Here is a 20,683-nt window from a genome sequence, read left to right on the forward strand (position 1 = left end):
TTTTCCCTAAGACGGGGGAGTTCAAAACTAAGGGACATAGTTTTAAAGTGAGAGGGGGAAGACTTAAAAGGGACATGAGGGGCAACTTTTTACACAATTACTAGCGCGTGGAATGATCTGTCAGAGGAAGTGGTGAATGCAGGTACAGTTACAATGTTAAAAAAAAATTTGGATAAGTACATGAATAGGAAAGGTTTGGACGGATATGGGCTAAATGCAGGCAAATGGGGACCCCCTTCCCCTCCCCCATTTCTGATGAAGGGTCTAGGCCCGAAACGTCAGCCTTTCTGCTCCTATGATGCTGCTTGGCCTGCTGTGTTCATCCAGCTCTGCACCTTGTTGTCTCAAATGGGGACTAGTTTGGTTTGCAAACATGGCCAGCACAGACTAGTTGAACCAAAGGGTTTGTTTTCATGCTGAATGACTCTATGACTCTAGAAATAGCATGGAGGGTTACAGCTTCCCCAGTCACAGGCTCACAGTCCCCTGTGCTTGCTGCTGGTATGTTCCTTCGTAAGCCGATCAGAAACAAATGTTGGATAGAAGAGTGGGTAGGTAACAAAGTGTTGGCCATGAGGTAATGGCTGGAGGATCATCTGCTAGGGAAGGAGGTCTGAGAGGTGGGACTGGGGGGTCAGAAACTGTCTTTTGCCAAAGCGATATATGTTAATATGGGTCCGGGGTGGCATGGAGGGGAATGTAGGGAGAAGGAAAAAGCTCCATGAGGAGGAGGCTGCAAGGAAGAGAGCTCAGTTTAAAATGTGTCACAAAGGAACACCCAACTAACTAGGAGTTGATTAATTGAAGTCTCTGAGGTAATGAGTTACTTGCAAATGGATTTGGAATCTCTAGTTTAAGGCTGCATTTGATGTAGAGCTACAATATGGGGTAAATGCAGTGGCTGCTATGGTAACAGACAATATGTCAACTGGTAAATTTAAATTTGAGATTGAGATCTGAGATGCAATAAAAACTGCCTGGTTAAAATATTCCAGAGTTGAGAATAAACAATGGAAACACATTAATTGTGACCTCCCCAATATGGAGGGTGTGTTTAGGGTGTTCAGTTTTGGTGTTCAGGAGTTTGTGTCAGTTTGTTTGAAGTTTGTTTTGAAATAAATCTTTGTTGTTACGTTATATCTATGCATTCCTAAATACTGAGGAGTCTAAGAAATCAATGCTTTCCTTCTGTGCTGTTGTTTTAACTCTAATCAAATGGTGATGATTATTGTGGATATTGTTGAATTCTTCTAATTCTGCTTCCATGGGTGTCCAAATACCTGATGTGTCAACACAAATACAGAAGGTAATGTTACTCCTTGACTGTATCACCTTAATAAATCAGAATCCTTCTGAAGGTGAATTTGAATTAATCTGAAACTGAATGTGAATCATTCTGATTCTAAGTGTGAATTATTCTGAATTTGAATACAACCAATTCAGATGTCAATGATTCTGAATGAGACTCTGAATCATTTTGAATTTGACTCTAGTCAATTTGAATCTCTATCATTCCCAATATAAATATAATTTAATATAAATTTAAATCTGGATCATTCCGAATGTGAAGCTGAATCATTATGAACATGAAGTAGAATCAAACTACATCTAAATCTGGATCAATCTGAATCCAAACATTTAAAACACTTCCATCTGTTGGACTCTGTCTGTCTCACAAGTGCACACCAGATCCACAGACATTTAGGACACTTGAATCTGCATCACCATCTCTCTGTACATTACACACACATGTTGAGATGTCATACACTCCCCTCTGCTGGACCCTCTCTGTACTTACACACACACACCCACTAGAACAGACTCCTATTTAACAACCTCTCGACTCTGTATCTTTTGTATGCCTTTTGAGACATTTCGCACAATGCTTTCTGCTGCACATTCTCTCTGTCTTGGACATTATCTACAGACATACCTTTAACAACCATCTCTCTGCTTGGCTATCTTTGTATCTTGTAGACATACAAACACATGTAGGTATTTAATGGAGTCCACTCTGCTGGTGTCGCTCTATATCAAGACACACACAGACGAAGGGACAAACACACAAGTGCACATGCACACATACACATATAGAGACACTCATATACCCAAGACACACAGACACGTGCACATGCACGCAGACACACACGAGCACACAAACACAAACATATGCATACAATTGTCTAATAACCTCTCCTCTGTTTATAGTTAGGTGAAGTTACCTTTTGTGCCCATTGCAAAAGATTAGAACAGGGAAGGAAAATCCAGAGAAAGGGGTGAATGGGACATGCTGGTCTGCCTTGTGTACTTTACATGGAGGGCCGCTACAATCAAGTATTAATGACTTGATAAAACATTAGGGAGCTGGATGAACACAGCAGACCAGGCAGCATCAGAGGAGCCGGAAAGATGACGTTTTGGGTCGGGACCTTTCTTCAGAAATGGGGGAGGGGGAAGGGAGCTGGGAAATAAATAGAGAGAGGAGGGGTGGGACTGGGGAAGGTAGGTGGGATGGCGATAGGTGAGTGCAAGTAGGCAGTGCTGGGGATTGGTCAGTGAGGTGGGAGGAATGGATAGACGGGAGAGAAGAAGGACAGGTTGTGTCGGGTTAAGGAGGCAGGGATGAGAGGGAGGCTTGGTCATGGGATGAGGCTGGGGTGGGGAGATTTTGAAACTGGTAAAATCCACATTTAAGCCGTTGGACTGTAGAGTTCCAAGGCGGAATATGAGGTGCTGCTCCTCCAGTTTGCGGGTGGTGTCATTGTGATGCTGGAGGAGGCCCAGGATGGACATGTCACCCAGGGAGTGGGAGGGGAGTTAAAATGGTTGGCAACCGGAAGGTGTTATCATTTGTCGTGTAGAGAGCGCAGATGCTCTACAAAATAATCTGAGTCTATGCTTAGTCTCATCGATGTAGAGGAGGCCATATCGGGAGCAGTGGATACAGTAGACCACGTTGACGGATATGCAGGTGAACTCCTGTCTGATATGGCTATATCCATTAATGGCTTGATCCTGTTTATTCCTGCTGGGATATTCTGAATTAGCAATGCTGCTGTCACCTCAGTGTTCCACACTGATCAATGTCTGAGACAGCTGGCTGTGTATGTTTTTGGTGGTTATGAAGTTCCCCTGTGCTTTTATTAAGATAGCATTCCATGGAAAAATGTGCAAATATCACAGGAGTCATCTTCAAGCATTAGGGAGCTGTATGTTGTCTATTGAAGGAATGCATCAAAGCTAACTTTCTCCCTGATCTGTTCAGCCTAATGTTGTCGTTTGAGTTCTTCGTGACTCAGATTGCCTTTTCCTTGGCCAATCCCTTTACCTAACAACCTGTTTATAATAGACTATTATTTAACACTGTAATTATCAGTGAAAGATGTTGACACAGCATGCGATATTAGACCTGATCTTTGGACTTTTGCAGCAAGATAGAGGACTGACTGAAGCAATCCAGTTTGAAACAGCTCTGATTAAAGGTTCGCCCGCGATCTTTCCTTCTCTTTCAGATGTTGAATAACCTGTTTAACGTCTCTAGACTTATCAGTCTCTATCCTGTGTGTCATTTGATCTGCTATGAAGCCGTTAATCTTTTTTTCACTGGTAGCTGTAGTGGTCTGTGTGCCAATCCAACACAATGAGAAACGTCAGAAAGCAAATAAACTCCTGTTGATCTCTTTTGATGGGTTTCGTTGGGATTACGATCAGGATGTGGAGACACCACATTTGGACTATCTAGTTGCAAAGGGAGTGAAGGCAAAATATATTAACCCACCCTTTGTAACCATGACATCGCCTTCACATTTCACAGCTATCACGGGTAAGGCATCAAAGCAAATCTTCAAACTGTGTCACTTGCTTACTTTGCAACTTCCTGTTAGGTGCATGAATGAAGACAGATGCGGGATGTGATGGGTGGTGGTGGAGGCAGATACGTTAGGGGCGTTTAAGGAACTTTCAGATGAGCACATGAATGTGCAAGGAATGGAAGGATATGCACCAAGGGCAGGCAGAAGGGTTTAGATTAATTTGGCCTCATGTTCGGCACAGCATCGTGGGCTGTAGGGCCTGTTCCTGTGCTGGACGGTTCTGTGTTGAAAAATAAGGTACATTTTCAACAAGATGTTAGTAAGTAACGGGAAGGAGGACTTGTAAAGGTTAGAGCAGACAGCAATGGTCAGCAGCAAGCAGTTGTTGAGTCCTGAAATGTTATATAAACACCTTGTGGGCAAAGTTAAATGTGTCACTAGTCATGAGGATCGTGTTTTCCTCACTGTCAGCCAGTGTGTCTCAGATCCAGCTCCTTGCTGTGTGAAAGTGTACCTCCTCCTGCTGTCATTCCTTCTTTTGCTAATCACTTTAAATCCATGTGCTCTTTTCTTTCCTGGGCCTTACACAATGGGAATAGCCTTTCCTCGCCTACCTGGCACAGACTCCCTCAAATGCCTTTATCAAATCTCCCCTCAAACGTCTCTTCTCCAAGAAAAAACAAATCCCAACTTTTCCCAGTGTTTGTATGTAAATCACGTTGCTCATCTCTGGGATCATTTACATGATTGTTTTTCGCAATCTTTCTGTCGACTTCACATCTTCCCTAAAGTGTGACTGTCAGAGCTGAACACAATAATCTTGGTGAGGTTGGTGCAGTGTTTTATGTGAGTTTAATGTAACTTCCTTGCTTCTATTCTCTACGTCGCATTAATTAAAAAGGCTCAGGGAAATGTATGCTTTATTAACTACTCCTACTCTGTTCGTTCACCATCATTGATTTCTGGACATAAATATCCAGATTCTTCTTCTCCCACACTCTCATTAGAACTATACTCTTTATTTTATGTTGTCTCATCATGTTTGACTGAAATGAGTCAATTCACACTTCTCTACATTAAATTTAATCTGCCACTCGCCAGCTCACTCCACCAATATGTTTATATCCTTCTAAAGTTCTACACCACCCTTCTTACAGTTCACAATGCTTCCCAGTTGTACGTTTAAATTGAATTTTGAAATTGTGTCATGTGCACCCAAGGTCTAGGTCATTCTTCAATATCAGGAAGAGAAAATATCCCAACAACAGTCCCTGGAAACTCTAATACAAACCTTTCTCCAGTTCAAAACAAATCCATTGACCCCTACACTCTGTTTCCTGTCACACAGCCAATCTCAGCATCCATACCAATGCCATTTTTATTCCATGAGCTCTATAACTTTACTCCCGTGCTTATCAAATATTTTCCAGAAGTCCGTGTAAACCGTGTCAATGGCATGATCCTCATAAACCGTCTATGCTACCTCATCAACAAACTGCAGCAAGCTAGCCAAATCTGGTTTTTGCCCAAGAAATGCAAGTTGACATTCTTTAATTAACCTGCATTTGCCCAAGCGGTTGCTAAACTCGTCATGAATTATCGTTTCTGGAAGGTTCTTCACTGCTAAGCTTATGTTGACAGGCCTGTAGCTGCTGGGCTCATAGAGTTGTACAACACGGAAACAGACCCTTCGGCCCAACCCGTTCATGCCAGCCAGTTATCCTAAATTCATCTTTGGGCAACTGTTTTAGAACATTTAGAATTCTCAAGTATCCAAAGAATTTGGTATTGAAACATAAAGTTCTGCCCTGTCACTTTCACCGTCCGCGGTGGGGAGGGGTTATTGAATTGGTTGCCCTACTTTTCCACTTTGTGGGAGTGTATTTTGTCTGTGCCTAATCTCCCTTCTTCACTAAAGGCAGAAAACGATATTGTGTTGCCTGCCAACCCTTGATCTGGGCCAGGTCCATTCTCACTATCGTGAGGTTGGTTTTGCCCTAGTTTATTATTCTTACTCTGGGTTGCTCCTTGCACCTTTCCCATAACCACACCCAGCCTTTATAAGAAAACGATCACTGTCCATAAACGTTCACCTTGACTCCTGCCCGAGAAACAGGGGAATAGTGTGGAATTCCCTCCCATGCACCTGGGGGTTAATAGAGAATACACCCAGCCAAATAGCATTGCCTCTCAATGATTTAAAACTCAAATGTACAGTAAGCAACTGGAGATAGGACTCCTGCCTTGGAAATTGAAGTCCTTAAAGACTGAATCCTCCTAGCATTTACTGGAGGGATGTGGGCCAAGGGCAGGCAGAATGATCAGTTTAATTTGGCGTCACATTCAGCACAACATCATGGGCCGAATGGCCTGTTCCTGTGCTGTACAGTTCCATGTTCTATATTCTATTTTGTGGCATGGGATTTTATTTAACAACTATTACAACAGTCATTAATTTTCCAAATTTTTCTCATGGGAAAACAAAAGGGAAGAACTCTGAGATCATGATACGCATTAAACCAGTGTCAACAATTTATCTGGTGCCAAATGTACCCTATTATCAGGGCGTTGTTTGGGAAATTAAGAAAGTTTTTTTCTTTAGAAAGAATGGTAAACGAACCCTCAGATGGAGGTGGGTAAGTGGACAATTGTCATCTCATGTCATGAGTAGCTTTCCAATGGTCATTGGTCAAAATAATTCAGACAATTGCTTGAAGCAGTGTAGGCTACTTGGCTGTAGAAATAGAATATGTAGCACACTTTGTTTTAATCAGCACTTTATGACCTGGCACTCTTGATAAACTGATAAAAATTATATACCTTAAATAGCACCAAGTTTACTGTATTAATCTGTCTATTTATTATAGTATTTTAATTTATTTACCTCAATGTAAATACATTTGTTGGTTGAGGGTGTGAATGAGAAGGCTCTCTGCTGATAAGTTTTATTTAAGGCAATGTTTCATCATTATTTAAGTCATTTATGCTGTAAATAAAGTATAACAGTGATGTGTCTACACCCTGCATTACATTTCTATAACTTAGTGTGAGTTTTACATTGATTGAGTGGACGTGTTGGTCAGCTGGAGTGCTTGATCAGTTGGCACACTCTGTGTCACATAGGTACAGAATAACAAAAACTTAACTGTATCTTTAAGCATTTGGGCTTGAGGGCGTTCTCATCAAGCATTCTTAAGAAATCTGACTTCTCTAGATGGAAGATGTTAGAATTCCTACAGTATGGAAATAGGCCATTCGGCCCATCAAATCTACACCAACCCTCCAAAGTGTGACCTCATTGCTGTAACCCTGCATTTCCTATGGTTAACCCACCTAGTCTGCACATCCCTGGACACTACGGGCAATTTAGCATGGCCGATCTGCCTAACCTGCACCTCTTTGGAAATTATGGGAGGAAACCATAGGACACAGAGGAATTCTACGCAGACACAGGGAGAATGTGCAAACTCTACACAGACAGTTATCCAAGGGTGGAATCAAACCCGGGTCCCTAGTGCTGGAAGGCAACAGTGCTAACCACGGAGCCACCGTGCTGTCCAAGGTGGACCTGAAGAAGAGGAGGAAAACCCAGGGAAGAGTTTGCTAACACCTCACGAGGGAGCAAGATGCTGCCCCCACAACTTTAATGCGACCAACACGTTCTGTCCTGTCAGCCTGTCTGTCCTCTGTTATTGGTGATCCGTCCCCAATTGTCCATGTTGCATACTTTCTTTATTTAAACATGCATCTTATTTAAATTGCTGCTTCTCAAACTCAATAAACTATCAGAAAATTGCTACCAATTGTTGACTGCATACATGAGGTAAGTGTGATCACAAACACCCAACATCAACACTCTGCAACCACCCAAGACATCTCCGTGTCTGAGTTCAAGCTGCAGCCAATGTCTTGTTCCTGAGGAACTCCCAATAAAACACCCTATAGGAGTAATGAGATCCCACCCAAATTCCCATAAGTACAAATTTCTATCCACACCAAATCTGCTGGGAAGTTTGGGAAATGCCAGGAACACCATATTACACAGTCAAACAGAATGATCGTTTTGTGTCCATAATCAACCATTTAAAGCTCAACTGTTACTTTCCTTTTACTCGAAGTAGACCAGCCCTGTCAATTCACATGTAATTGACGTTCATTCTGATTCACACTAAAGCAGAAGTTGCAAGAACTGAAAGCTTGTTTGTAATTTCTTCACTTGGGCTCACTTGTTAAATATAGTCATCTGGGAATGTAACAAGGTTTTAGGCAAAAAGGAAATGTTTATAACCCAGTGCTATATTAGATGTCAGAGAGAGGCAAAGTGACCATGTGGTGTCTGTCTTCCGTCTGAGTCTAATGTGTGGAAAAGGGGAGTTTTAAACTCTGTTTGAGCAGTTTTTAGTGAGTGGACACTGGTCCCCCTCATTGTAAACAATTTTCAGTGTTTCAGACTTTCAGTGAGAAGCTTATATTAATATTTAAATGAATATAATAGCATATGTTTACAGGAATATAGTAACTTTAACCGTTTAATTATTTTATGCAAACTATGTAACTCCCTTTGAACAATTCTATATATAATTGTTTTAGCTAACTCACTTAACAGTGGCAAGCATAGCATTTAATGAGCAGGCTGTCTTATCTTTGAAAAGGGAACCTGCTGCCATTGCTGACGCAGTACTATTAGGTTCAGAGTTTGAAGATTGTGGCCAGCGATGTTATATAGTCCAAGTCAGAATGGCAGGTTGTCCAAGATAAAGGTGCTCCCATGTACCTGCTGACTATGCACCTCCTGGTCATGGGGGAGCGTAGTTTGACATATTGCTGAGCTAGCCCTGGCCAGTTGTTGCTTTCAGTTCTGAAGATGATACATGTTACCGCTAAAATGTGTTAATGGTGAAGAAAAAATGACTTCAGGTCATTTTAGATACACTCCGAGAAAAACACAAACAAGAGCTAATGTTACAACTTAATTTATATGAACAGTTATCTTGCTGGTAACCCTTGATCACCAAGTGGTAAACTGGGGTTGAAGGGCCAGTTTTATCAGCTTATCTTGCAAGAATGATCTGTCAGCACTTACTTTTCACGTGAACCAGAGACACATAAGATCTTAATCATTCCATTGGAAGGAAATGTTGTCACTGAATATCAGATTTGACTCGTTACCCTGCTACAGTTGTTATTTTGTTTAGTCCAATCTCTCTAGTTTCTAGTTTTGAGAATAGAATCACACTTAGCTCTCATCTGTGTTTTCAGATGCAGATGGTCCCGTAGTGTATTTCTCATGTCACATTTTCAGCACTTGTAGATTTCATAATATGCATATAAACTTAAAGGCTACCAGTTGAGCATCTTTTATCTGTGTGGACTCCACAAATGGGATGGCATGGTGGCTTAGTGGTTAGCACCGCTATCTCACAGTGCCAAGGACCTGGTTTGAATTCCACCCTCAGGCAACAGTCAGAGGGGAGTTTGTACATTCTCCCCGTGTCTGTGTGGATTTCCTCTGGGTGCTCCAGTTTCCTCCCACAGTTCAAAGATATGCAGGTTGGGTGGATGGCCATGGGAAATGGTTTATACGGTAGGGGGATGGGGATGGGTGGGATGCTGTTTGGAGGCTCAGTATGGACCAAATGGCCTGTTTGCACATTATCTAGATTCTACAATTCTAAATAACTAAGCTATGCTCCCCATTTGTCACCTAGAACCATTTTGTCATTGCCTTGGAAAAAAAAACATTCATCTCAGTTCATCAGAATAAGTATATTCAGACAGGGACCTTGATAAAATTGCATGCGCAGGAGTAATTTTTGCTTTTTTTTGTCACTACTAAGCTCCACTGTAATTTTATGTAAAGTAGCTATCTTTGTTGGGTTTTTGTGTCTTTTGAATTAAAAACAAATATCTTTGAGTTTTACTTTGAAACATTAGGAAAATAAGACACAGAATCTGTGCATCATGCTCATTCTGCTTTCTTTAAAATTGATTTGTGATCTAATACATTTTCCATTTTTTCCCCTGTACCCTCTTATACCTTTGGATAATGAGATAACCATCTCCGGTTTAAAATGAACAATTGATCCAGCATCAGTTCCTCTTTGTGGAAGAATGCTCCAACCTTCTACTATCCTTTGGATGATTTTTAATAGACTTACCCTCCCTGCCATAGTGAAGTCACATGATTAGGCTGAAGGATGCATGGTGGAAACCAAGCTACCTCCTAGCTCTCCTCAAATGAATCCAAGATGGCAGCACTTGTAGGAAGATGGTTGCTTTGTGCCAATGTCACTGTGCTAGTCAACCAGTGTTACAATCCCAGTTGATATTATTACTGGACAAGTCAGATCCCAAACTGAAATCTGACTTGATAGATCCTATTTTGTTATTTTTTGCTCAGTTTTAATTAGCTGGTCTGTCACCGAAACACGAGTTAGAAGATTTAGTTTCAACATTAAAAAAATACTCAAAATTGAATGAAGATAAAATGGAATGAACCAATTTATAAAGAACATGAGTTAAAGGTCATGAAACACCTGGTAAAATACAGTCCCATTTATCCCAATGGTGCTCCTTTACAGCACGCAAGAGAGATTTCGCTTTGTCACATCTACTGGGCTTGGTTTATCTGTCCTTCAGTTCCCAGTCTTGAGAATCTGATAGGCTCTTCCTTGAATCTTAATACAACTGAACTTAGAATTTCTCAGCTTTAAGTAATACCTTCAGACTTTTAACCAGACACTTCTGACCTGGAACTTGAAAACTAAACTGCTTACAATGAGATAGCTTGATCCTGTCCAGGAACAGGTTATCACCCATCATTAAGAGCTACAGTCTTACACGACCAGCTTCAGCTAAGATTTTTACAGAACTACCCAAACTGACACCCCTAAAGCCTTTCTCGAGCTCTGGGTGTTTCCCCCAATCAAAAGAAAGTCAACTCAATCTCTGACTTTCTAAGCCAAAGGCCTAATGCATTGCTCTTTACTTTCTTTACTCATAAATGATGGGCCCAAGAAGCTGGTACCCCTAGGCTCCAGGATTCCTTCTGTAATTTAAACACATGTTAACCTCAAAACTCCTGGAGAGTCTGTTGTTGCTAGTTTGGGGGGGGCGGGTGAGGGGGTGGGGTGGGGGTTGTTGGGGAGCAGTTCCACCAGTTTTGATGGCTGACTTTAGGCTGGTACTCCCCAGCTTCATGAAATTCTAGCCCATATACGTAGATGCGCTGGACAAAGAATGTCCACGTTTAGATCACCTAACACAGCAAGAATGAGCAGAGAGAAATTTCCAAGAAGTGGAGACATTGTTGAAGTGGAAGGTAGAACACCTACATTCAGTTCACGACAAACGACTGCACCTCCCAGTCGCGAACCATTTCAACTCCCCCTCCCACTCCTTGGACGACATGTCCATCCTGGGCCTCCTCCAGTGCCACAACGATGCCACCCGAAGGTTGCAGGAACAGCATCTCATATTCCGCTTGGGAACCCTGCAGCCCAATGGTGTCAGTGGTCTTTACAAGCTTCAAAATCTTCCCGCCCCCGACTGCATCCCAAAACCAGCCTAGCCTGTCCCCGCCTCCCTAACCTGTCCTTCCTCCCACCTATCCCCTCCTCCCACCTCAACCTCCACCCCCACTTCCTACCTGCCAGCCTCATCCCCGCCTCCTTGACCTATCCGTCTTCCCTTGACTGATCAACCCCATCCTAACTCCCCACCTTTACTGGCTCCATCCCCGCCTCCTTGACCTGTCCGTCTCCTCTCCACCTATCTGCTCCTTTATCCATCTTCCATCCGCCTCCCCCTCTCTCTCTTATTTATTTCAGAATCCCCTTCCCCTGCCCCATTTCTGAAGAAGGGTCCAGACCTGAAACATCAGCCTTCCTGCTCCCCTGATGCTGCTTGGCCTGCTGTGTACATCCAGCTCTACACCTTGTTATCTCAGATTCTCCAGCATCAGCAGTTCCTTTTATCTCCAAACCACAAACCGTTTGTGGCACAATTCTAAACAGTGAGCAAAAGCCATTGTGATTGTAATGATTTGGACTAAGGTTAATGAGCGTTTGTGCAAAGACACAGTGTGTTCTGGGTAAGCCGCATAATAAAGCAGATGCATCATCTTATGTCCCTGTGGCAAGGCTCAAACTGAGTGATGTAGTCTTTTTGTTGAAGAAGTAGAAAACTTCACATCACTAACAACCTCAATTTTATCAGCAACTAAATGAAAGCAGAGCTGCACAGAAATTTGATGAAGAATGGCCAGGTCCCAGAGTACTGGCTTCAAAGGGCGGATACAATGCCACACAATATGCTGACCTTGTCCAGCGCATGCCCTGTGCAATGTAACCTGCACGCCTCTGTTTATTTTCCGCCCTCTGATCTGTATGTCCTTGCTTACTACGATCTACACTGCTCGTAAACAAAGCTTTTCACTGTACTTAGGTACACGTAACAATAAATCAAATCATATCAATATACTGCAGCAACAGCACAAAGGACATCTGAGTGTCACAAAATCTCCAGGCAGAGTGGTATGTTCTGTCGTTTGCCGGTTTTCTAATGATCATTGGAAGAGATGATATAAAACAACATTATTTGTGCTATTCATCATCAGGCAATGAAAAAACTATTAATGATAGCTTCCTTTCCATTCAGGCTGTGAGAACATCTTGGGACGGACCTCTTTGAACACCGAGGCAAAATGTTCATGATTGTTAGGGGCTACTGCTCCTAGATGGATAGATTCCAAGTAATTTGAATGGTTACACATACAAAACAGTGAAGGAGACTTTCACATCACAGAATCTCAGTCCCTGGAATATCGGACAATGTGACAGTTTGTAACGGGTATTCAAAGAGTTCACTTATTGTTTGGATTTGTCAGTTCTGTCAACTCCCCACCATACCCTTGAACCAACAGTAAAGCTGAAAGAGGAGTATAGGCAATGAAAGCATGACCAAAGAAGAATGAGAACGCTCAACTTGCACTTCTGAGGTATTCTTAAACTCCGAACAGTTTGGCTCAGTGTGAACTCTTAGAAGGCTAAGAACTCAACTCCCTACTCTCCCAGGCATATGACTGCTGCATGTACAGAGTCATGAAATGGCGACAGGAGGAAAGTGGATGAGTTCTGCCTGAAACACACCCAGTAACATTTGCAAAGCCAGGGCAGAGGTATGCAGCTAATGTTTGGAAGTTGCAGCCTGGAGCTAATTTAGAACACAAATAGGGCGCAGTCTCCCAATAGACACTTTTCCTTGCTTCACGTAGGTTTGAACCTGGCTGTGTGTTTGTCCAGCAGTCTGCTTGGTCTTCGGTCCCATCTAATACCAGAGCAATGAAGGAGGTTGTTGTATGTGTCATTAAAAACACTTCACAGTGTATACCCTATCCAGAGGGAATCAAATTGCACTTGTTTGTTCATCAGCTGTTGATTCGTAGTGACTAACAAAGCTGATCCACCTTCTCAATCTGACTGGAGATCTTGCAATTTGTGTCCATTTTAGTTCATCACAGACTTTTTGGGTTCACTTTCACACTTTTAAGTAGACACAATCAATACATGTTTCTTAACCTGCTGACAGAAGCTAGAATTTGAAACTATGTCTGCTTTGAAAATATCAAGTGAATGTCTCTGTGTCCTGTATGTACGGTTTCATTAAAACTGCAATGCCGAGACCATTCTGCAGAGACCCTTATCGATTGTTATTAACTAAGACTCCACTAAGTGGAGTATTGCACATGCATGTATAAGGTGAGGATGTGGTGGTAATGTCACTGAACTAGCAATCCAGAACACAGGTTCACATTCTGGGGATACAGGTTCAAATCTCACTATGGCAGATGGTAAAATTTGTATTGAATAAAAATCTGGAATGGAGAGCTAGCATAATAGCAACCATGTTGAAGATGTGTGTTCCAGAATTTGTCACTCCTCTAGTCAAGCTCTTCCAGTATATTTACAACACTGGCATTCTCCCCGATATTGTGGACGATTACCCTGGTATGTCCTGTACACAAACAGGAGAAATCCAATCCGGCTAATTACCATTCCATTAGTCTCCTCTCGATCGTCAGTAAACTCATCCATAGTGCTATCAAGAACATGGTCTTGAAAGGGTACAAAAAAGATTAACAAGGATGTTATAGATAATAAGGTGTGGAGCTGGATGAACACAGCAGGCCAGGCAGCATCAGAGAAGCAGGAAAGCTGACGTTTCGGGTCTGGACCCTTCTTCGGAAGGTATTCTGAAGAAGGTTTTCTGAAGAAGGGACCAGACCCGAAATGTCAGCTTTCCTGCTTCTCTGATGCTACCTGGCCTGCTGTGTTCATCCAGCTCTACATCTTGTTATCACAGATTCTCCAGCATCAGCAGTTCCTACTATTTCTCTTAACAAGGATGTTGCCTGGATTGGAGGGTTTGAACTACAGGGAGAGGCTGGGGCTATTTTCCCTGGGGCATCAGAGGCTAAGGAGAGACCTGATAGAGGTTTATAATATCATCAGAGGCATGGATAGGATGAATAGCCAAGATATTTTTCCTAGGGTGTGGCGGGGAGTTTCAAAACTAGACGGCATAGGTTTAAGGTGAGAGGGGAAAGATTTAAAAGGGACCTAAGGGGCAACTTTTTCATGCAGAGAGTGGTGTGTATGAAATGAGCTGCCAGAGGAAGTGGTGGAGGCTGGTACAATTACAACATTTAATAGGCATCTGGATGCGTTTAGAATAGAAAGGGTTTAGAGGGATATGTGCCAAATGCTGGCAAATGGGACTGGTTCAGTTTAGGGTATCTGGTTGGCACGGACGAGTTGGACCAAAGGGTCTGTTTCCCTGCTGTATAACTCAATGACTTTATGTTACCACTGTTGATTATTGTAATCATTAATTTGAGAAGGATGTCCTGATGTGGCCTAGCTTACATATGATTCCAGGCCACATTGTAATATGACTGCCATTCAACTACCTGATGGGTAATAAATCAGTGACATTGCTGATTACCACTTACACCCCCCTCCTTGACTGATGGCAGTGCTCCTCCATATTGAATACCATTTGGACCCAGCATTGACGGTGGCAAATGTACTCTGCATGTGAACGTAAATGCCAGTGAGTGGGTTGGCAGCAGCATTACTGACCAAGCAGACCAAGTCCTAAAGGGCACAGCTGCTAGACTAGGTGGTTGAGTGGGCCAATGAGTATAGAGACAAAGTAGCATCTTCTCATTGAGAATACCTTCCACTGTGTGGCACTATCGCTGTGCTAAATGGGATAGACTTCAAATTGATCTAGCAGGTCAAGATTGGGCATTCATGAGGTGCTATGGGCCATCAGCAGCAATGGACTCACGGCTCAACATTCTAACATTTCCATCCAAGCCAGGGGATCAATCGTGGTTCAGTGAAGAGTGCAGGAGGACATACCAGGAACAGCACCAGGCATACATGAACATGGAGATGGTGAGGCTACATAACCAGACTGGTTTACCGATCCAGTGAAATTACATCAGACAGACAGAGTGTGCGTTTAAAGGCCATGTTTAAACACACACGCCAATTCACAATGAGAAGGGAGAGCAGTGGTGGCCGGAAAAGCCACTTCTTAAATAGCATGATAGTTGGAAGATGACAGCAGTAACAAATGGCAGAACCCATCTCCCACACTGAGAACGTACAGTCTGATTAATTAAAAGTAAGTATGAAAACTTAGCATCAGCTAATGTAAAACAATGGTCCTTATTGTCAAGTTTATCTGATGTTAAACTTTTCTATTAAGAAACTAAAATATTGCAAAATATAAAAGTGGCACTGTTAATACATATGCTATTGTAGTAAGCTGCCTTGAAATGGTGTAATTACCTTTACGAATGACTTACAATGTGTGTTGTTTTTGACTTTTGAAAACCTGATCACCCTGTACTTGAAGGAAGGTCTAGGCCCGAAACGTCAGCCTTCCTCCTCTTCTGATGTTGCTTGGCCTGCTGTGTTCATCCAGCTCTACACCTTGTTATCTCACCCTGTACTTGTAACTCTCCAGCCTCTCAGCTCCCTTACTCTGGACTCTGTGAATCTTTGCTGGCTTCCATCAAAGGTGGGGAGCATGGTGACTGACTCTCTCTGACTCCTTGCTGCAGCTTTTCCCTGTCAGTCTCTTGCTCTATTTTCCCTCAAGTTCCATGCTAATTTTATTTTTATCAAGCATAAGATGCAAGGCGAAAGGATTGTTAAAATTCACAAATTTAAACGTGACATGGGTTACCTCAGTTTGCAAATATTGATTAATGTTGAAGCGGTATTTGAGTGCTTCATGGCTTGATTATAAAGTATTTAGCTGGTTGAACATTCTGGTCTTTATAAATTTGAAGCTACATTATTCCTTTTCCGTAGGACGATGGATTGAAGATCACGGAGTGGTCCACAATATGTACTACAACACCACCACCCTACTTAAACTACCGCACAAGCTCACATTAAGAAAGACACAGTGGTGGGATAATGGAGTACTCCCACTCTGGATCACAGCTCAAAAGCAGGTAAGTTTAGAAGCCCAGGTTCTCCTGTCTGCTTTGTTTTACTATTCGGAAAGGTTAGACTCCAAGGTAGTCGTACCTATGTTATCACAATTCAGAGAATAACATATCATTCAGCGTACTGCTGTCTATTCTGTCCACAAGCATGGCTCCAACCATGTCAATGACTGCCATTTTAAAACACCGTGACCTCTCCATCCTTGATGCCATTGTGATAATGGAGTTCAACTGACACTCCAAGAACAGCACTTCATTTGTTGATAAGGCCTTTTGCAGCCTCACATACTCAATATTTAACTTAGTAATATCAGTTCATAACCATTGCTCTGGGAAGCAGGTGCTGGGAATCATTCTACTGTTGCCATTTTACGTCTCATCTAAAGCCACCTTTGGTTTTTCACTTGTCCCATGACCACTGCCTTTAGCTGTGCCCTTCCATCCTTCACAAAAATAGTAGGAACTGCAGATGCTGGAGAATCTGAGATAACAAGGTGTAGAGCTGGATGAACACAGCAGGCCAAGCAGCATCAGAGGAGCAGGAAGGCTGACATTTTGGGCCTAGACCCTTCTTCAGTGCATCAGAGGAGCAGGAAGGCTGACATTTTGGGCCTAGACCCTTCTTCAGTTTTTCTGCACAAGCTCTACACCTTGTTATCTCACATCCTTCACAGAACTCCTTTTCTGTTCTTCCCTCCACTGGACCCTTTCCTTGTCTTTGTGCTTTCTTAAAAACCTGACCCTTCATCAGAACTGGCAAAGAGAAAGAGAGCTCAACTTTTACATTTGTGTAACCTTCCCAGCCGCACTCCCACCCCCTGAGATGGTATTGGGAGGAGGGAGGGTAGAAGGACAGATAGTCACCACTTCAGCAGTTTCGCCAACGCTGTCTCACCCCTGATGGGAGTTTCCAGGTTTGGGCGGTCACAGACATCAGACATCCTTAGAGTAAACAGAAGACCTTTTAGAACGGAGATAAGGAGAAACTTCTTTAGCCAGACAGTGGTGAATCTATGGAATTCACTGCCACAGAAGGCTGTGGAGGCCAGGTCATTGAGTACATTTAAGACTGAGATAGATAGGTTCTTGATTATCAAGGGGATCAAGGGTTACGGGGAGAAAACGGGAGAATGGGGCTGAGGAACTTATCAGCCATGATTGAACAGCGGAGCAGACTCAATGGGCCGAATGGCCTGATTTCTGCTCCAATGTCTTATGGTCTTATCAACAATCTACAGTCAATTTAGGTCCCACTTGATTGCATTTTCCACATATATTAGCATTTTCCTGGCATTGGACTGACTGAGTCCAGAGCCCAACAAATACTTGGAGCTGACAGGCCAAAAGTAGTGAAAACTTTCTCTCAATGTGAAGGAGCTATAAAAGTGAAATAGTCACAAATGCATATTTGGTCTATTCTGTGGAAGGTGGTCACTCTCCACACTAATGGCCCAAATGGTCTTTTGTTTTAAAATTCTCCACCCTCCCATTGGTCGGTTTGGGACACCCGTGTCACTCTTCCATCCATTCAGGTGGTCATCTTTTAATTGGCTACTTTGTTCCCAGAGGCGGGGCCATTTGACATAAGCCAGGTCAGGAACTTAAGATGATCCCCACTTGAGGTCCCAATGTCCACATGACATCATCTTGTTAACTCTGTCTCCCCCTCCCTAGAAGCTATGAGACATACTGAATACTTTCAGCATTTTCTGTTTGTGTAACAGATTTCCAGTGTCTACTGTATTTTGCTTTTGTAAGAGGGAACTGGAACTCACCCAGCTCTCTCATTCCTTTTGAACTACGTGTTTAGTTCACGTTTGTTCAGTACTCTGGAGGTCCTTTTGGATTTTCAAACCCTTACAGATTCTCGGAAACACCTTCATTGTTTTAAACTCATTATCTGGCAGTGGGATAATCCTTAGCACGTGAATTACTTTTGCTCACAGTTTAAATTAGAGTTTGCAAACATCATAGACAGAGTTAAACCATCACTCTCTACACTAAGTGGTATAGTTCTATCAGATCTCCACTTGAACATTGATTGTAATATTTGGGATCTGTACCATTAAAATATTATTTAATCTGATGCACACTTTTCGACCTATTTATGAAATCCAGTACGGAAAGCAGCCATTCAGCCCTTTGAGTCCACACTGACCCTCCAAAGAGCCTCATACCCCCACCCTATCCCTGAAAACCTGCATTTCCTATGGCTAATCTACCTAATCTACACATCCTTGGACACTATAGGGCAATTTATCATAGAATCCCTACAGTATAGAAGCAGGCCATTCAGCCCATTAAGACCACACCGACCCTCCAAAGACCATCCCACCCAGACCCAGACCCTACCCTATCCCTGTAACTCCACATTTTCCATGGCTAATCCACTTAACCTGCACATCCCTGGGCAATTTAGTATGGCCTATTCATCTACACTGCACATCTTTGGACTGTGGGAGGAAGCCCACACAGACAGGGGGGAGAATATGCAAACTCCACACAGACAGTCGCCCGAGGCTGGAATCAAAACCAGTTCCCTGGCACTGTGAGGTAGCAGTGCTAACCACTGAGCCACCGTGCCTCCCTATTTAGCTGTACGCCAATCACTAAGTCCATTTTCCCAACGAGCTACTGGGAAGGGAATGGAATTGAAGTTTTTCAGGGGTAGATGAGAATGTGGAACTTGAAACACAAGTAGATCGGCCATCATCTTTTGAAAATAGCGGAGCAGACCTGAGGGACTGAATGGCCTACTTTTGATCCAAATTCGTAGACCAGTGATTCACAAATCTATTTGAATGTCAAGAATCTTTTCACAATGGAAATTCTTCTTCCAGGGGAGAAAGGTTGCATCATTCCACTATCCGGGAGGAAATGTGACTTATGGTGGGCAAGCTATATATCGATCGCTGGGGGAGTCACTTACGCACCCAGATGCTAATGAGACAGAGTGGAGGCTGAACATCGATATTGTCTTGGAATGGTTTGCAAAAGAAGACTTTGATTTCGTAACACTTTATTACGGAGAACCTGATAGCGTTGGACACAGAAAGGGACCAGAAACAGAGGACAGACGCACTATCATTCGTCAAATTGATAGAACCGTTGGCTACCTAATAGACAGCATCGAGAGGCATAACCTGAAGGATACGCTCAATGTTATAATAACTTCCGACCATGGAATGACAACAGTAAAGAAAGCCCCTGAAATAAATGAAATCAGACTGTCCAAATTTATCAGTTTTAAAAATATTAAGCTTGAGTTATTGGACTATGGTGGTTTTGGGATGATTCTACCAAAGGAAGGGAAGACCGAAGAAATCTACCAGGCACTGAAGAATGCCCATCCTCATCTAAAAGTCTATAAAAAGGAGGAACTTCCTGAAAGATTTCACTATAGTAAAAATGACCGTATTTTGCCAATCCTCCTTTATGGTGACCTTGGCTATAGTGTGAATGGGGTAAGAAACAAATAAACCTATTTTTCTTTTAATTCAATGAAAGTTATGGAAAGTGTAACGAGAGTACAATTAAAGCTTGTCATTCTTTATTTTCTATGTAACTGTTATAGAGTCATAGAGTCACGGAAACAAACCCTTCAAGCCAACCAGTCCATGCTGAACATAATCCCAAACTAAACTAGTCCCACCTGCCTGCTCCTGGACCCATATCCCTGCAAACCTTTCCTATTCATGTACTTATCTAAGTGTCTTTTAAATGTTGGATCTTGCCCACAAACCCACTTCCACAGGAAGTTCATTTTACATGCGAACCACACTCTATGTAAAAAAAATTTGCCCCTCATGTGTTTTTTAAATCTCTCTCCTCTTACCTTAAAAATGTTCCCCTTAGTCTTGAAATCTTCCACCCTGGGCAAAAGACACCTACTATTAATCCTATCTATACCCCTCATGATTTTATAAACTCTCTAAGGTCACCTCTCAACCTCTTTCTCACCAGTGAAAAAAGTCCCAGCCTATCCAGCCTTTCTTTACAACTCAAACCTTTTCTGAAACTCTGATCCTTTAAAAGATGTGTCTTTCTTTCATTGCCTTGCTTTAAAACAATATCTAATCCAAATTATCTCATTGAGACATACAGCATGGAATTAGGCCCTTCACTCCAACTCGTCCATGCCATAAGACCATAAGACATTGGAGCAGAAATTAGGTCATTCGGTCCAGCGAGTCTGCTCCACCATTCAATCACGGCTGATACGTTGCTCAACCCCATTGTCCCGCTCTCTCCCCGTAACCCTTGATCCCCTAAATAATCAAGAACCAATCGATCTCAGTCTTAAATGTACTCAATGACCTGGTCTCCACAGCCTTCTGTGGCA

The 20,683-nt window shown here is 42.6% G+C and overlaps 1 protein-coding gene across 1 annotated transcript in view; it reads left to right on the forward strand.

Annotated features, from left to right (window-relative positions):
- The first annotated feature begins 3,522 nt into the window (after positions 1-3,522).
- LOC109915752 (ectonucleotide pyrophosphatase/phosphodiesterase family member 7-like) overlaps positions 3,523-20,683 on the forward strand; it is a 28,309-nt gene continuing 11,148 nt past the window's right edge. The window contains exons 1-3 of the mRNA XM_048609414.1: positions 3,523-3,823; positions 16,202-16,347; positions 19,182-19,805. Coding sequence (XP_048465371.1) covers positions 3,580-3,823; positions 16,202-16,347; positions 19,182-19,805 — 1,014 coding nt within the window. The 5' untranslated portion in view covers positions 3,523-3,579. The remainder of the gene's footprint in view (positions 3,824-16,201; positions 16,348-19,181; positions 19,806-20,683) is intronic.

This window comes from Rhincodon typus, chromosome 21, assembly GCF_021869965.1.
Source record: "Rhincodon typus isolate 14 chromosome 21, sRhiTyp1.1, whole genome shotgun sequence".
Lineage (NCBI taxonomy): Eukaryota > Metazoa > Chordata > Chondrichthyes > Orectolobiformes > Rhincodontidae > Rhincodon > Rhincodon typus.